This window comes from Triturus cristatus, chromosome 9, assembly GCF_964204655.1.
Source record: "Triturus cristatus chromosome 9, aTriCri1.1, whole genome shotgun sequence".
Lineage (NCBI taxonomy): Eukaryota > Metazoa > Chordata > Amphibia > Caudata > Salamandridae > Triturus > Triturus cristatus.
In genome coordinates this window covers 1,120,288,735-1,120,302,543 of record NC_140592.1, presented here as the reverse complement: position 1 = coordinate 1,120,302,543, position 13,809 = coordinate 1,120,288,735, and the positions used below count along the sequence as shown (strand labels likewise).

Here is a 13,809-nt window from a genome sequence, read left to right as displayed (position 1 = left end):
TTGTCCTGATCCTCCCTTCACTTCCCCCATTGCTTTCTTTATCAACCATGACCTTCTGATTGGCACCCCACACTGGAGAGATCTCTCACTTCTGCCATGACCAGACCAAGCAACTCTCACACTTATATATCAATACTCCGACCTTTGAGAACAAACTTGATGCCCTCAATAGAGACCTCCTGATAGTCAAAGCAGACCTGCAGAACCTTTTACTCACCACCTCGAAGCTTGAGAAGCTCTGAAACATCATCCTGGCCACTAAGATTAAAAGAACCCCACACTCTAACACATCCCACTAATTAAGGGAAGGGCAATCAACTCCTGGCATGAGGCATCAAGCATTGAGAACCCTACTATCATATGTGTGAGATCTTGACCCCACTCCAATGCCCCCTGCGTGATCTAAGAGAGTTACAGAACATCTATCTGAGGATGACATTCACTCCCTTCTAATATCTTACAACGTCAGTCTTTTGGATTCGTCTCCCTCATGGATAACTATCCAGACCATCCCAGCCCATCCCCTCCAACCCTCTCTGAAAGCCTAGTCTCAACCTTAGAACTATGAACACGTGTAATCTTTTACAGGTCCCATCAACACATCAAGAGGCACTAGTGACCAAATCTTATATCAAGTTTATGCTTTGCGGGTGCAGCTGTTAGACATGCTGTGGACATCAACGATCTCATCCATTCATAAGATCTTGACCTCCTAATTTTAACGGAAACTTGGCTCAATTATTCCTCTTCACCCATTGTGGATATTTGAGTTCCACCCTAATATGACATCATCAGACTAGCTAGATCTGGAATAACTGGTGGCGGAATAGCTAGCATTTTCTGCTCCTCACTCACCCTGAAACATGTACAAACTGCTCCAATGGCTTCTTGTGAATTCCTAGGTATCACCCCCCCGGGCAAAAATCTACTTGTCATTGAACAACTAATGAAGACCATCACGTCTAACTCAGACCAACACACCAACCAGGTCTGCCTTGGTGAGTTCAACATTCACTTTAACTATTGTGATGAACCCATTCTGAACACCTTCAAAACCTTACCTGTCGGACCACAGACTCACCCAATCATGTAATGGACACATACATAATAGAGGTTCTACCCTCAACCTTATCATCTCCAAAGACAATGTCATATAAGTGTAATCCATATCCCCTTGTGACTGATCAGATCACTATCAAGTCTCATTCCTCATCTTGAAAAAGATACTGATTAGACAGGGCCAACTGCTTAAAACTGGACATAAATCCAGAGACGTAAGAAATATCAACCTAATCGTGCTATCTTCTATCAGCAGAAACCTCCTTCAACCCCCTACAAACACGAAGAATGTTAATGATCTTACAGATCACTATTTCCAATCCTGGTCGGGCAGACAGCTAAAAAGACTACCCAAGAGACACTCCAAACCCTGGTTCTACTGCAACCTTTATGAGGAACGGCGTACCTTAAGTAATACTGAGAGAATATGGAAAATCTCTCCCTCACACACCTCAAGAACTTGAGGTCATCTACAAGTGCCTACAATAAACAGATACGAAGGTCTAAAGCAGAATACTTTAGGACACAACTGGACAAAGCCAAAAACAGACCCATAAATCTATTCAAACTCATCAAACAAGCAACTCACAACTCTAATTCCCATTCAGAAGATAAGGGATCATTACCTTTTGGAAACAAAGTCTTTGCCCATTTCACGGAAAAAGACCAAGAAGATCGAATTGAAACGGCAACTTGCCTCCCAATATCTACGAATCCATTCCCATTTTAGTCTACTCCCTGTACAACATCGAGTGATAGTCCCTCAATCCAGATTAACTATGAAAAACAACGCTAATTGGAATGCCTTCAAAATTCCAGATGAAACCGACATACTCAAGATAATAATACCACTAAAACCCTCCAACCAATTCTCTGGTCCTCTACCTGCCAAACTCACCAAAGAACATAAACGCTTCTTTCTCCCGCTCTGGACTTTGATTGTTAATGCATCCCTCTCTCAGGTCCTGATTCCAGATTGTCTATAGATAGGAAAGGTCACACCTATACTAAAAAAGCCTAATGTGGTCCAGGTTTGACCTCAATAATTTCCATCCCATTATTATCAACCTCCCAACACTAGCAAAGATTCTAGACAAATGCATACACCTGCAATTCTGTGACCACATTGAAAAGTTTAATCTTCTGGACTATTGCCAATCTGGCTTCAGAATGGGACATAGCACGGAAACAGCTCTAACCTGCATCTTAGATGATGCCCTGAGATTGCTTGGACAGAACGATTCATGCCTGCTTATACTTCTGGATCTCTCCTTTGCCTTCGACATGGTCAAATATGACGGCATGATTGAACTTCTGGAGTCAAGGATAGGGCTATCTGGACCTATTACAAACTGGTTTGCATCATTCCTACAGAACAGAACTCAAAGAATAAAAGTCAATCAAACCCTCTCCGACACTACTACGGTCTTGATAGGAGGGCCTCAAAGAGCCACGCTCTCACCTACGCTATTCAAACTGTTTATGGAACCCACTCACCCAAATTCTAAAGCACTCAAATATTCATTACCACATGTATGCTGATGATACACAATCATACTTGAAAATGTCAACACCCTGATGAAAACCCAACAATGGCTAGCCCGAAAACACCTTATGCTCAATGCACTTAAAATGGAATTCCTTTCAATAGCCCCCCACAATCACTCTGCCCTCATAGATGAATGGCTCAACCAACTTACAGCTCTCAATTGCGCCCGCAATATCATTGACTCTCGTAAATCACTTGGTATAACTTTGGACGAATACCTGAATTTGCAAGATCATAACAGTGTGACAACCAAGCGAGCCAAGTACCAGCTGAAAATTCTAAGGAAAATAAAACCTTTCTTGCCCCCTGATGACTTGCATTTGGCAGCCCAATCGCGGGTCATTTCCCGATTAGATTATGGGAGTGCTACTCTTGCAAGTCTTCCCAAAGCAAGGCTAATGCCACTAAGAGTAATGCTGAACTCATCAGCTAGGCTCATCACGGGATCCAGACATTGTTTTTCACGTCACTCCAGAACTAAATCCTCTAAATTAGGTACTGTTTGAAGCAAGGATCCACCTCAAAATAGCCTGCATGACACTTAAAGCCCTTCACCACAACACTGCTGTATACCTGGCCAATAAACGAAATTTGTCAGGCGTAGTCTTTCTTTAATAAGTGCCAGCTCCCTATTGCTAAAACAGCAGAAGCTCAACAAAGGGAAAACTCACAACTGCTCCTTCTCCGGCTTAGCCCCTAGAATATGGAACGCACTGCCACCCATAATCAGGGCTAACCCATTAATGACCTCCTTCACGAAAGAAGTGAAAAGGTTTCTGATGAACAATTTACTCCGATAACAAGTCTTAGGAATGCAGCTGAATGATTTTCATGTAGATAACTCCAGGATCATGATTCTTCCTAACCGATGGTTACTTTGCAGTTGTTCTGTTCTTACTTATAACTGATTGCTCTCTTATTTTATATGTATGACTTGTTTGCTATTTGTACAGCACTCTAATACCCTGATTGATCATGGCCTCACTTTATAAAACTCTTCAAATAAATAAATAAACACTTTATAGTGCTTGAAAACATTAAGCGCCAACTTGGCACATATGGTCGCGCTTGACCGGGACAAAGTCAAAGTTTGAGGCCGACCATTATGAAGCCCTGGATGGATACACTGAGCTGGAGGCCCATGTTAAAGTTTTGCCTTTGCAGTTAGAACCTTTTCTGGAGGGGTTTCTCTCATCATCTAGCGAGGCTTCTTTTCAGGATAGGATTCAAATTTATGACGGCGGGTTGGCTCAGCGCTACCCCGGTGAAATTCTGGAGGTCTTGAGCTCCAGAGCTTCCAGTGGGACCGATCTGAAATCCAGGCTGGGATGCGAAGGTCAGCAACTTGTCTCTCATCGATGGGTCTGTCACCTTATGGAGCTTTTTCCAAAGGTTTCACCAAACTTCTGGAACTTCTTCCTGAAGTTCCTCTTAAGGGTTCAAAGTGTCCAAAACCAAATCCAAGGATCTAGAAGCTCTTACATGGTCCCTGGATGTTATGAAGTACAGTTCCCACAATGCAGTTGGCCATATCCTTAAAAGTCTACTGGACGCACACCAGGCTGGGGACTTCTTGGGGGAGATGATGCAGGTGAGCTCTGCTGACCTGTTGCTTTCAGGGAGTTCACTCTTTAATTCTTTCTGAAGCAAGGCAAATTTATCATGGCTGTAGTTCCCAGTGTGCAGCAGGTGAAGATCCTTAAGTGGGCAATCCTTTGGGGTGCAGACCAGGTTTCCAAAAGGGCAATCCTTCTTCTCCTTGTAGTTTCAGCCAGCAGGTCTGAGTTGCTATGCAGTTCTCACATATTTATCCAATGTTCTTGGGTGACAAGCAGGGGGGACCACTGACCAACGGGGTGCAGGCTGCCTCACAAAAGCATGACAGCTTCCTCCAAAGTGTGGCATATTCTTGTCCCACAAAGCACTGTGCTTTAAAATTCAAGATGGAAATTTCTCTCCTTGGGAGTTAGATCTGGCTAGGCGAACCAACTGGTGTGGCTCTTTTCTCTTAGCACTACCCTTCCAGACCTCCTGCAAATTCCATTCCTTGAACTCCAACCCGGCTGGGGAGTACAGGAAGAGGGGGTAGGCCTGTGTTGCATTCCATTCTGTCCTGCTCTCTGTGAAGCTCAGTTTGTTTAACCAACCCACCTCCTGGCCTGTTCTCTGCAGCTATAGAGCTCCCACCACTGGATAACCTGTGTCTCTATGTAGTCCACTCATCCCCTCATCAAATTAACTTGGCTATGCCTGTGAAGGGTTGGCCAATCAGGAAAGGCTGCTAGAAGGCTGGTTTTTGGTTCACAAAAAAGAAAGTTTTACAACTTATTTTCTGTATTAGCTATGATAAATCCCACAATGGTAAGTTGTGGGATTTATCATTGCCAATTTTCTGAATCCTTGAAATATTTAGGTTCACGCCTATCAATAGTTACATTGTATTACAGAATCCCCATGTTAGCCTAAGGAGCTAAGATGCTACAAAGGGAAAAATGAAATTGGTAGGTTTTCCCTCACTAGGGCATATACAAATTCTTTTAAAATGCCCCTACTTATTTTTACATGGTACCCCGCCATGGGGCACCTAAGGTAGACCTTAGGGGTGACATATATGTACAAATATGGTTGTTTAATACTTTTAAAGTACCTTTAAATCCAAAGTCTAATTTCTAAAGCAGGGGTGGCTTTTAAAATGATAGCAGGCAAGAGAGCAGTGCACCATCAGGTGCACTAACCCTGGTGAGCCTTTAAACTTACATGCCCTACCATATACTAGGGACTTACAGCTAGGTTGTCAGTTCCATTTGTAATTACACCTATTTACTGTAAACCTTTTTAATCAGAGCACTTATCTGGGGCCTGGTTAGCTGGGCCCAGGTCTTATTCAGCATCACCAGTATCAGTAAACAAATGGGGTGATCGGGGCAAAAATGATTCCTTTCTCACACCCGCCACCACCACAGATGACGGGGTCCTCGTCACCAAACTGCAGGAATTCACAGATGCATTTTCCTCCTATTATAGGGTCCTTTCTTCCCCCAAAGTAATCTCTGAGGCTAGACAGGCCGCCACCTTTCTGGACAATGTTCAATTACCCTGCCTTGTGGACAAGGGGAGGGAACTACTCATGTGAGTTATCATCAAAGAGGAGATCACGCAGGCCATTCTGAACGTACACATTCAGAAGTCCCCAGGAGTGGACGGTTTCCCGGCAGAGTTTTATAGGTGGACTAAGCCTGAGGTGGTGGATCTCCTTCATGAGGCCTTCACTGAGACAGACCAGTTGGGCTCCCTGGAACTACTCTCCAACAGAGCCCTGATATTGTTTTTCCCCAAGCCTTGGAAAGACCCCCTCTTCTGCAGTAGCTACCGCCCCACCTTCTTCCTCAATTGGGATGATAAGATACTGGCCAGCATCCTGGCAACCCACCTCACACTAGTCCTCCACTCATTCACTACACAGAGGTGGGGTTCGCTCTGGGATGCTCTGCGTGCAACCACCTCTGGACACTAGCCCATGCAGTCTGGATGGCAGCGGACCTGTCAGAGGAGGCCTTGGCACTGTTCTTTTAATGCTGAGAAGGCATTTAACAGGATAATATGAGACTATCTGTTTGGCGAGCTCCAGAAATGTGGCCTCGGTGAGGAGTTCTTATCCAGAGTGCACTGGCAGTATGACTCTCCCTCGGCGCAGGTTAACTTTGGAGGCTTCTTCTCCGACTCTTTCGCAGTCTGCTCGGGTACACAACATGGATGTCCACTGTCTCCCCCGCTCTTTTTCCTTGCCATTGAGCCCCTGGCAGTGACCTTGCACCAGTCAGATCAGATTGTGTGCATACACATGCCCGGGGACACTTTACACTGTATCTATAAGCGGATGATATTCTGCTCAATCTCTTTTCCCTGCCCTCCTCCATCTCCAAGGTACTGTGTGTCATTGGTGCTTTCACAGCCATATCAGGCTATGAGGTCAATATAGGGGAAGAGTGAGGCCCTCCCACTATTGAGGATCACCACGTTCGCAGCTATTGCTGGATATCCATTCCAGTGGAAAACTGTCCATCTTAAATATCTGGCCATTTTTGTTAACAGAGGTCTTGAGGGCATGGCACCAGACAATCTGGACCTGCTGATAGAGCTCATGCAGTTGGACTTTGCGAAATGGTCCCACCTGAACTTATCATTGTGGGGTCATTCTTGGTAGGGAAGATGGTGACGCTCCCATGGTTCACCTATTTTGCTGGCCATGCTCCACTTGGAAATGCCTCTCTCTGTACTTCGTCAGGTAGATAGGGCCATCAAAGCCTTTAACTGGGGGCCAATGAGGCCTCCTCATCTGACCATCAGAAAGCTTCTTGACCATAGGGGGTCCAAGTCTCCCGTCCATGGCCATCATCCCGTCCGTGGCCATCCACCTTGCGCAAATGGCGTACATGCACACCTGGGTCCGAGACCCCCATTATTAGTCACGATTTCGAGATGGCAAGTGGATCGCCTGGCAGGACTGCTCTTTTTCTATCTGCCCAACCCCTACAATGCTGGGACTCCGAACCCCATGATACAGCCAATGTACAAAACCTGGACGCGAGCCTACAAGCTCCTTTTTATGGATGCCCGCCTGCATGATAAAGTGCCCATTTGGAACAATCATGACATCTGCATTGGTAGGAACATGCTCAATTGCGGCATGCTGCGTGAAACCACACCCTTGCTAATCTGCTGTGCCATGGCAAGTTGAAATCCTTTGTGGTATGGCGATATAAATTTGGTCTGCTGCTTACCCAGCAGAGGCGCTACATGCAACTGAGCCATTGCTTGATGAGCAAGCTTGGTCTGCAGCCCTGGTCCATCCCCCTTTCCCAAGTGCTCACACACCTCAACACATGGGGTCAGTTTAAGGGTGTGATGTCTGTACTCTTCAGTCTCCTGATTCGCCATCTCTATGCCCAGCCACAAATAGCAAGCCTAAGGGCAAACTGACAGACCCCTCTGCAAGTGGAATATGAGGTGGAGGACTGGGCTGAGCTTCTGGAGAATCTGGGCTGAGGGGTCCAGGAGGGCGAGATGAAGTTTAGCTTTTTTAAGATCCTCAATGTTTAGCACTGGCAGCCGGCACAAATCCACTACATAGGTCTAGTGTCCCACTCGTCATGCTGTTGGTGTGACCATGTGCTTTGTGAGATAGTCTATATTTGATTAGAATGCTCCACCAGTCTATATTTTATTAGAATGCTCCACCATCCGCCCCTTTTGGACTATGGTGGGATACACGCTGAAGGAATCCCTAGAAATGCCCTCGCCACTCCCTGTCCCACTGATCCTCCTACATGACTTGGCGAACCTCTTCCAGCTGTCACTTCATGCTGGTGTTTCACCACTGCCCTTGCAGCAGCATAGATCTCCACCCTACAACATTGGCGCTGCCAAAGCATAAGGAATGGCTCGCGGCCATGTACAAAACTGCCTCCTATGAGAAGCTAATCTATAACTTGATAGATAAAGCCAACCTGTTTCTCCTTATATGGTCCCCCTTCCTGTGGGAGGACTGACCCTGACCCTTCCCTCTGCTACCCTGTGTCTGCCCCCTTCCTACCCATCCACTTCCCGCTCCATTTTCCGCTGCCATGCCGACCTCTGGTACTGCCTGCCCCCACTGCTCACCCATCCTTTGACCCCCGTTTGCCTCTCTTCCCGTCTCCCACATCTATTTCTTTCTTTTTCTTTCCCTTTCCTCTACTCTCTCTCTCTCGCCTCCTTGGGCCCCGCTCTTTCTCCCTCCCACCCCCTCCTGTCTTGCTCCCATACGGTTGGATTTGTTGCATCCCCTGTTGTTGGGTATGCATGTATTACTTTTGGTGGTCGATTCTCTCTTCTGTACTCATGATGGTTGTACGCCGACCTCTGGTACTGCCTGCCCTCATTGCTCACCCATCCTTTGACCCCCGTTTGCCTCTCTTCCCGTCTCCCACATCTATTTCTTTCTTTTTCTTTCCCTTTCCTCTACTCTCTCTCTCTCGCCTCCTTGGGCCCCGCTCTTTCTCCCTCCCACCCCCTCCTGTCTTGCTCCCATACGGTTGGATTTGGTGCATCCCCTGTTGTTGGGTATGCATGTATTACTTTTGGTGGTCGATTCCCTCTTCTGTACTCATGATGGTTGTACAGGACATAGTCAACGTTGTTACTTTTCGTATTCTTGGTATAAAAAAAAGAGATTACTTTTTTTAATCCATTTGCATTCAAATGCAGCCTTCTCTAATCAGCGCACTAAAATACATTTCAATCAGTACCATCTGCACTTTGACCCCAGGTATATTACATATGTGCATTGAATACGTTTATTTTGATTTCGTGAATGTTAAAAGCTATCACATGAATCGTGGAAGAGGGATATCGTGTCACAGTGATTCATGTTCTTGTTTTTCTAGGCATTTCTAAAACAAGGCTGTTTTCCTGACGGATGTCTGTCACAAAATCTTTCCATCAGATCTGGCCTGACGCTCCTGTAATCCCTCAGAGGGACACGCATTTCATCTCGGTCTTGGCAAACTACACATGTGTGAATTGGATTCAAGGGTCTCTGGGTGAGCCAAGGCGGCCTTCGCAGGATAACAGCAAATCCTCAAGGAAAGCAAGCACACGCGTGGGTTTAACACGAAGATGTGAGAAAAACAGAAGCACAAGACACAGTCAGCCGCAGACACCCGTGTCAGAGCTAACGAGAAGCGAGCGGCAACCCAACGTATGTGCTGCTTACCTGCTTGATCCCCAGGCGGTACGCCAGGATGCGGTCCACGGCGTCCGGGTTCATTTGCGTCCACTGCAGGCTGTACGAGTAAACACGGGGTCGGTTCTGCCACAGAGGGTTCGGGGTGTCATAGTAGAATTCAGGAGTGTATGCTCTCCCTGCAGGAAACAAGACACAACATACAAAGGATAGTGAATCTTTCAGTATTTTGCGTGCTATATTTGTTCGTAACTGCTACCTTTCTATCCTGTTAATATTTGTAAGAAAGTTTCTAATCTCATTCTGTATTTTGTTAATGCTGACCTTTTTGACAGTGGTGCAGTAAACTGCAAATGCTGTTTAATTACAACCTCCAAAAGCTCATATTACTCTCACATTGCTTGCACCTGGGGTTTTGTATGTACAATTTCCTCAGAAAATCATCTTTAACTCAGACCTCTCTTTCTTTCCCCTCACAAATTAGCGCTAAATTTAAGGGTGTTAACTTGCAACATTCTGCGCTTTAAACAGTATTCATTACCTTCAAACTGCTCATCTGATTAAACTAGGAAGATGCCTGGTTACGGGCACGTCTGAAAGAAGCAAGCTAGCCGTCTTCAAAGAGTCCAAAACAAAGCTGCTAAGATGTGCTTGAACTTACAAAAATATGATCATGCCAAGCAGGCCCTCACAGCAGTCCACTGGTTCCAAGTGCATACGGGAATCATATTAAAGACATTCTGCATTATTCATGAGGCTCAATGCAGCAAATCCGAACATATCTTCAAAAACAGGCTTCACGCTACATTCCCACGTGGAACCTTCACTCCACTTCACAACAGGTTGATCCAAAATGCCCAAATTCCGTCTCAATATCATACACTGCTTTAGATGGAGACACAAAATCGGCTCCCGCCAATTTTGCCTATCCACCCCACCCCTCTTGCAAGAGTGCATTCTAAAGGGGGAGAGCAGAACAGGTCCATATCTACTCATATAGTGGTGTTGCTCCCTTTCCTAGTGCTGGAACACTTTGAATTAACTTGTGCTAGCAAGCTGATGTTTGGGATGTCAAGTATAGTTTTTGTACTTAAAGGTTACCCTTCCAGTAAAAAAACTATGGGGGAAATTTACTAACACTTTATTCTAGGTTTCAGTCACAAAAAGCGACACAAGCTTTGCGCAAAGCATTACATTGGGATTTACTTCTCAAACAAATCTTGATTTCCATAGGAAAGTTGCCTGAAATAAAGCAAAGAAGTGCTATGCGCTACATTGTACTAATTTGTGCCAAGTTGCATTCCATGGCTGGTACATGGGTGCTCCTGTGCAACCACTCATGGGTTTTGACGATAATCACTATCTACTAACATCAATAGACAGCGGTTTGTGCCACAAATGTACACTTCCTCAAGGCGGGAGTGAAGTGTTAGAAAAGTTTAATTTTCTCAAAACGTTTCCAATTTTGAATGCATTCTGGACTGAACAATACGCATACAAAGGGGTAAAAGTGCTAAACTAGGTCAAAGCATAGTATTTTTCACCAGAAGGGTGCCCTACCAGTACAAAACCTATGCTTGACATTACACATACACTCTTGTACCTTGGTGCAATGGTGTGTGCATTGGTGCAAGGCAGCCTTATTTGTACTAGAGCGGGGGGAGAGAAACAGCCCATCTGCCAGCACCTATGGTGCAGTTCTACTGGCTCTCTTTCACACAATGGCATGCATTAAATTTGGTTTTTACACTATGTTGCATAAAAATATAGTAAATGTGGTGCTATTCTTTGACAAAGGTTAGCACATATCCCAGTTTATAAGTGTGCTGCACAGTACAGCACATACGAAAAGCTGGAAAAGTTTGAAGACCAGAAAACGTTTCTCCAATGTTACTCCCCCTTCTCAAGGAGGCATATTTGTTTATGCAAATTCATCTTGTCTATCAGTCTGGTTCTTGCATTGGTAGGTGGGCACTTCTCTACGGAGTTTCATGTTGTAAATAGCAAGACTTAGGCAGTAGCTACTGGTGGACCCTACTGCATAAAAGCCTGATAGTTGAGGCCATGTAAGTGGTCAATTCAATCAACGTCTTTTGGATTTTTGACCTCTCTTAATGAGTTAGCAGACACTGCCAGGGATTCTTTGGTGCTTCTCTGCCCAGGACAATGGAGGTATAAGATGCTCCTGGTCACTAGGGTTCTGAAGACCTACAGTCATCTCTCAAGGATTCAGTATTGGCAGATAGATTTATGTCAGTTTCCTATGAGCAGTACAGACTTGTGTGGCTCTCTTTTGATTCACTTTAGATCCTGAATGTAAGTATTGTGAGAGAGAAGGGGGGCAAGTAACAAATCTGCCGGGAGTGGAGAAAAATTAAATGTCATCTTTTGAGAAAGAATGGTAAGAACAGAAGCAATCCAGGGAACTTGTGACTTTGAGTGAGTCTTGGAAGAGTTACTTAAGATGATGTTGCAGGGCTACTTGTCAAAGGCGGCTCTCAGATGATATATGGAAAGACTTTAGGTAAGGACTGCATCTGTGCCAGGAATCAGATTTTGGTCCCCAGAGCAGTCGAGAGGCATACAGGTGGCCATGATGTCAGATAGAATAGGGCTGTTGTTAAAGGCTATAGCCATCGAATATTACACCGTGCGCTGTAGAGATCTTTAAGCAAATTTGCGACGAACGCTGTCTTTGAGGTTACTGTATCTACTCTATGAAATCTCAAATATGCACTATTCCAGCAGAGTGTTTATTAAGATTTTGTATGGTCTGGGGTAGTCTCTTTTCTGTCACAATTTGAGCTTTTCTGTGCAGGTTCTTAATACTTTCTTCCTGAATGTTTGCTTCTGTTTCCTTCTGTATTAGAACTGAGTCATCATACATTTTTGGAATAAAATTTGATATGTTTCTATGAAAGAAAAATGTTTCTCGGTAGTGCAGGCAGCCTTCATACAACGTTTTAAACAATTCATATGTTAATTTACACCTACATACGGTGATAACGTATTGCTGTCAGTGCATGAGCAATACCATGAGCCTTTGAATAAACACTGCAAGATCTATAATTAGGAACTTACATATGAACTAGACTTATACACGGTGTGCATGCGTTTTCTGTACAAATGAAAAAGAAACACTACGAACACCCAGGGCTTTAAGTAGGCCGGGTCTCACCAGTGCTGAGCACCGGCAGTTTTTTAAAGGGGGCCTCGAAACGGGTCTCTATCTGGCTCTGTTTTGTGCCCTGACACAAACGGTCCGTTTTTTTCCGGATTGCAGTGACAGCAGGCACACTGAAGTGCGCATGCTCACACTGCTCACTTCTCACTTGTAGAGAAGTTACGGCATGACGTCATGCCAGGTGAGCGTTGTAGGGGAAGGGAAATCCTTCAAAGAGTCATTTTCTCTCCTGCTTTCCCTTCTCTTTTTGAAACTCAGAAGCAGCAATATTGCCATGGTGTCACCAGGGGTTTAAATCAAATCTTTTTCAATATTATATACAAGTCATAGTTGCTGCTTATTTATCTTATACAACTAACAACAATTGACAAAGCCAATAGCCCTGAATTGTTGTAGGTATGTTACTTGTTGTATCATATATCTGGATGCAATGACAGAAACAGCAAAATACAAGTCGGCCTGCACACTATGCTAAGCGCAGATTTTTAGCTTAGCTGTTTTTAAGCCACGCCCTAACTTGCTTTTGCCACGCCCCTCAAGGACCCCTTAGTTTTTTCATTCCACTTAAAGCCCTGCGAACACCAAAACCCAGAAAAGTCCACTTGCAGCAAAAAGCAAATTATAGCAAAAAACACATTCCGAATAAAAACTGACAAAAGAGGCTTGGTGGTTCTTTTCCTGCGTTGTTCTATTTGTTCCTAAACAGTGTGCCTATTGTAAGGCGGATCATAAAAATCAAATAATGAAACAATAAAAATATCATAGATTGAGCATGTATTTCTTCTGCTAAAATGGATGTGTTTTGCCGGCAGCAGAGATATGTGCTTACAAGCTATCTTGGCAGTAATGCAGAAAGATAGATCCAAGGTTAAGGGTCCCTCAAATTGTTTAGATTCCTATCTGGGTTATCAGCATGTGTCACCGCTGTTACCCATTTTTTCCTGATGTCTCATTTTCTTTGGCAGCAGCGGCCCATGACAAAATAACCTTGCAGCGACCTTTTAAAATTTAATACAATATTGCCATCAAGAATCCCAGATATAGTTTTGCTTCAAATGTTTGTGGTAGATTGATTCAATGTTGTGTATGTTCCTTCACTGGATAAAAAGCAGCTGGAGTATTGCTATATGATCAATGGACTAATTCTGAGAGATGAGGTACGAGGCAATGATAACAGAGGGCGTTGCCCAATACGATACCTGCCTAATGATTTGTGATATGGGGTCACATGCATCAAAAGAAAAACTGGTCGCAAACTGGCAGATTCTCAGAATCTGCCCCTTTGCGACCGGT

The 13,809-nt window shown here is 44.6% G+C and overlaps 1 protein-coding gene across 5 annotated transcripts in view; it reads right to left on the bottom strand.

Annotated features, from left to right (window-relative positions):
• Positions 1 to 13,809, bottom strand: part of MDGA2 (MAM domain containing glycosylphosphatidylinositol anchor 2) — a 1,462,473-nt gene that overhangs the window by 298,954 nt on the left and 1,149,710 nt on the right. For all 5 annotated transcript variants that reach the window (XM_085627023.1, XM_085627026.1, XM_085627025.1 and 2 more), the window contains exon 10: positions 9,363 to 9,511. In XM_085627023.1, the coding sequence (XP_085483149.1) occupies positions 9,363 to 9,511 (149 nt within the window). The remainder of the gene's footprint in view (positions 1 to 9,362; positions 9,512 to 13,809) is intronic.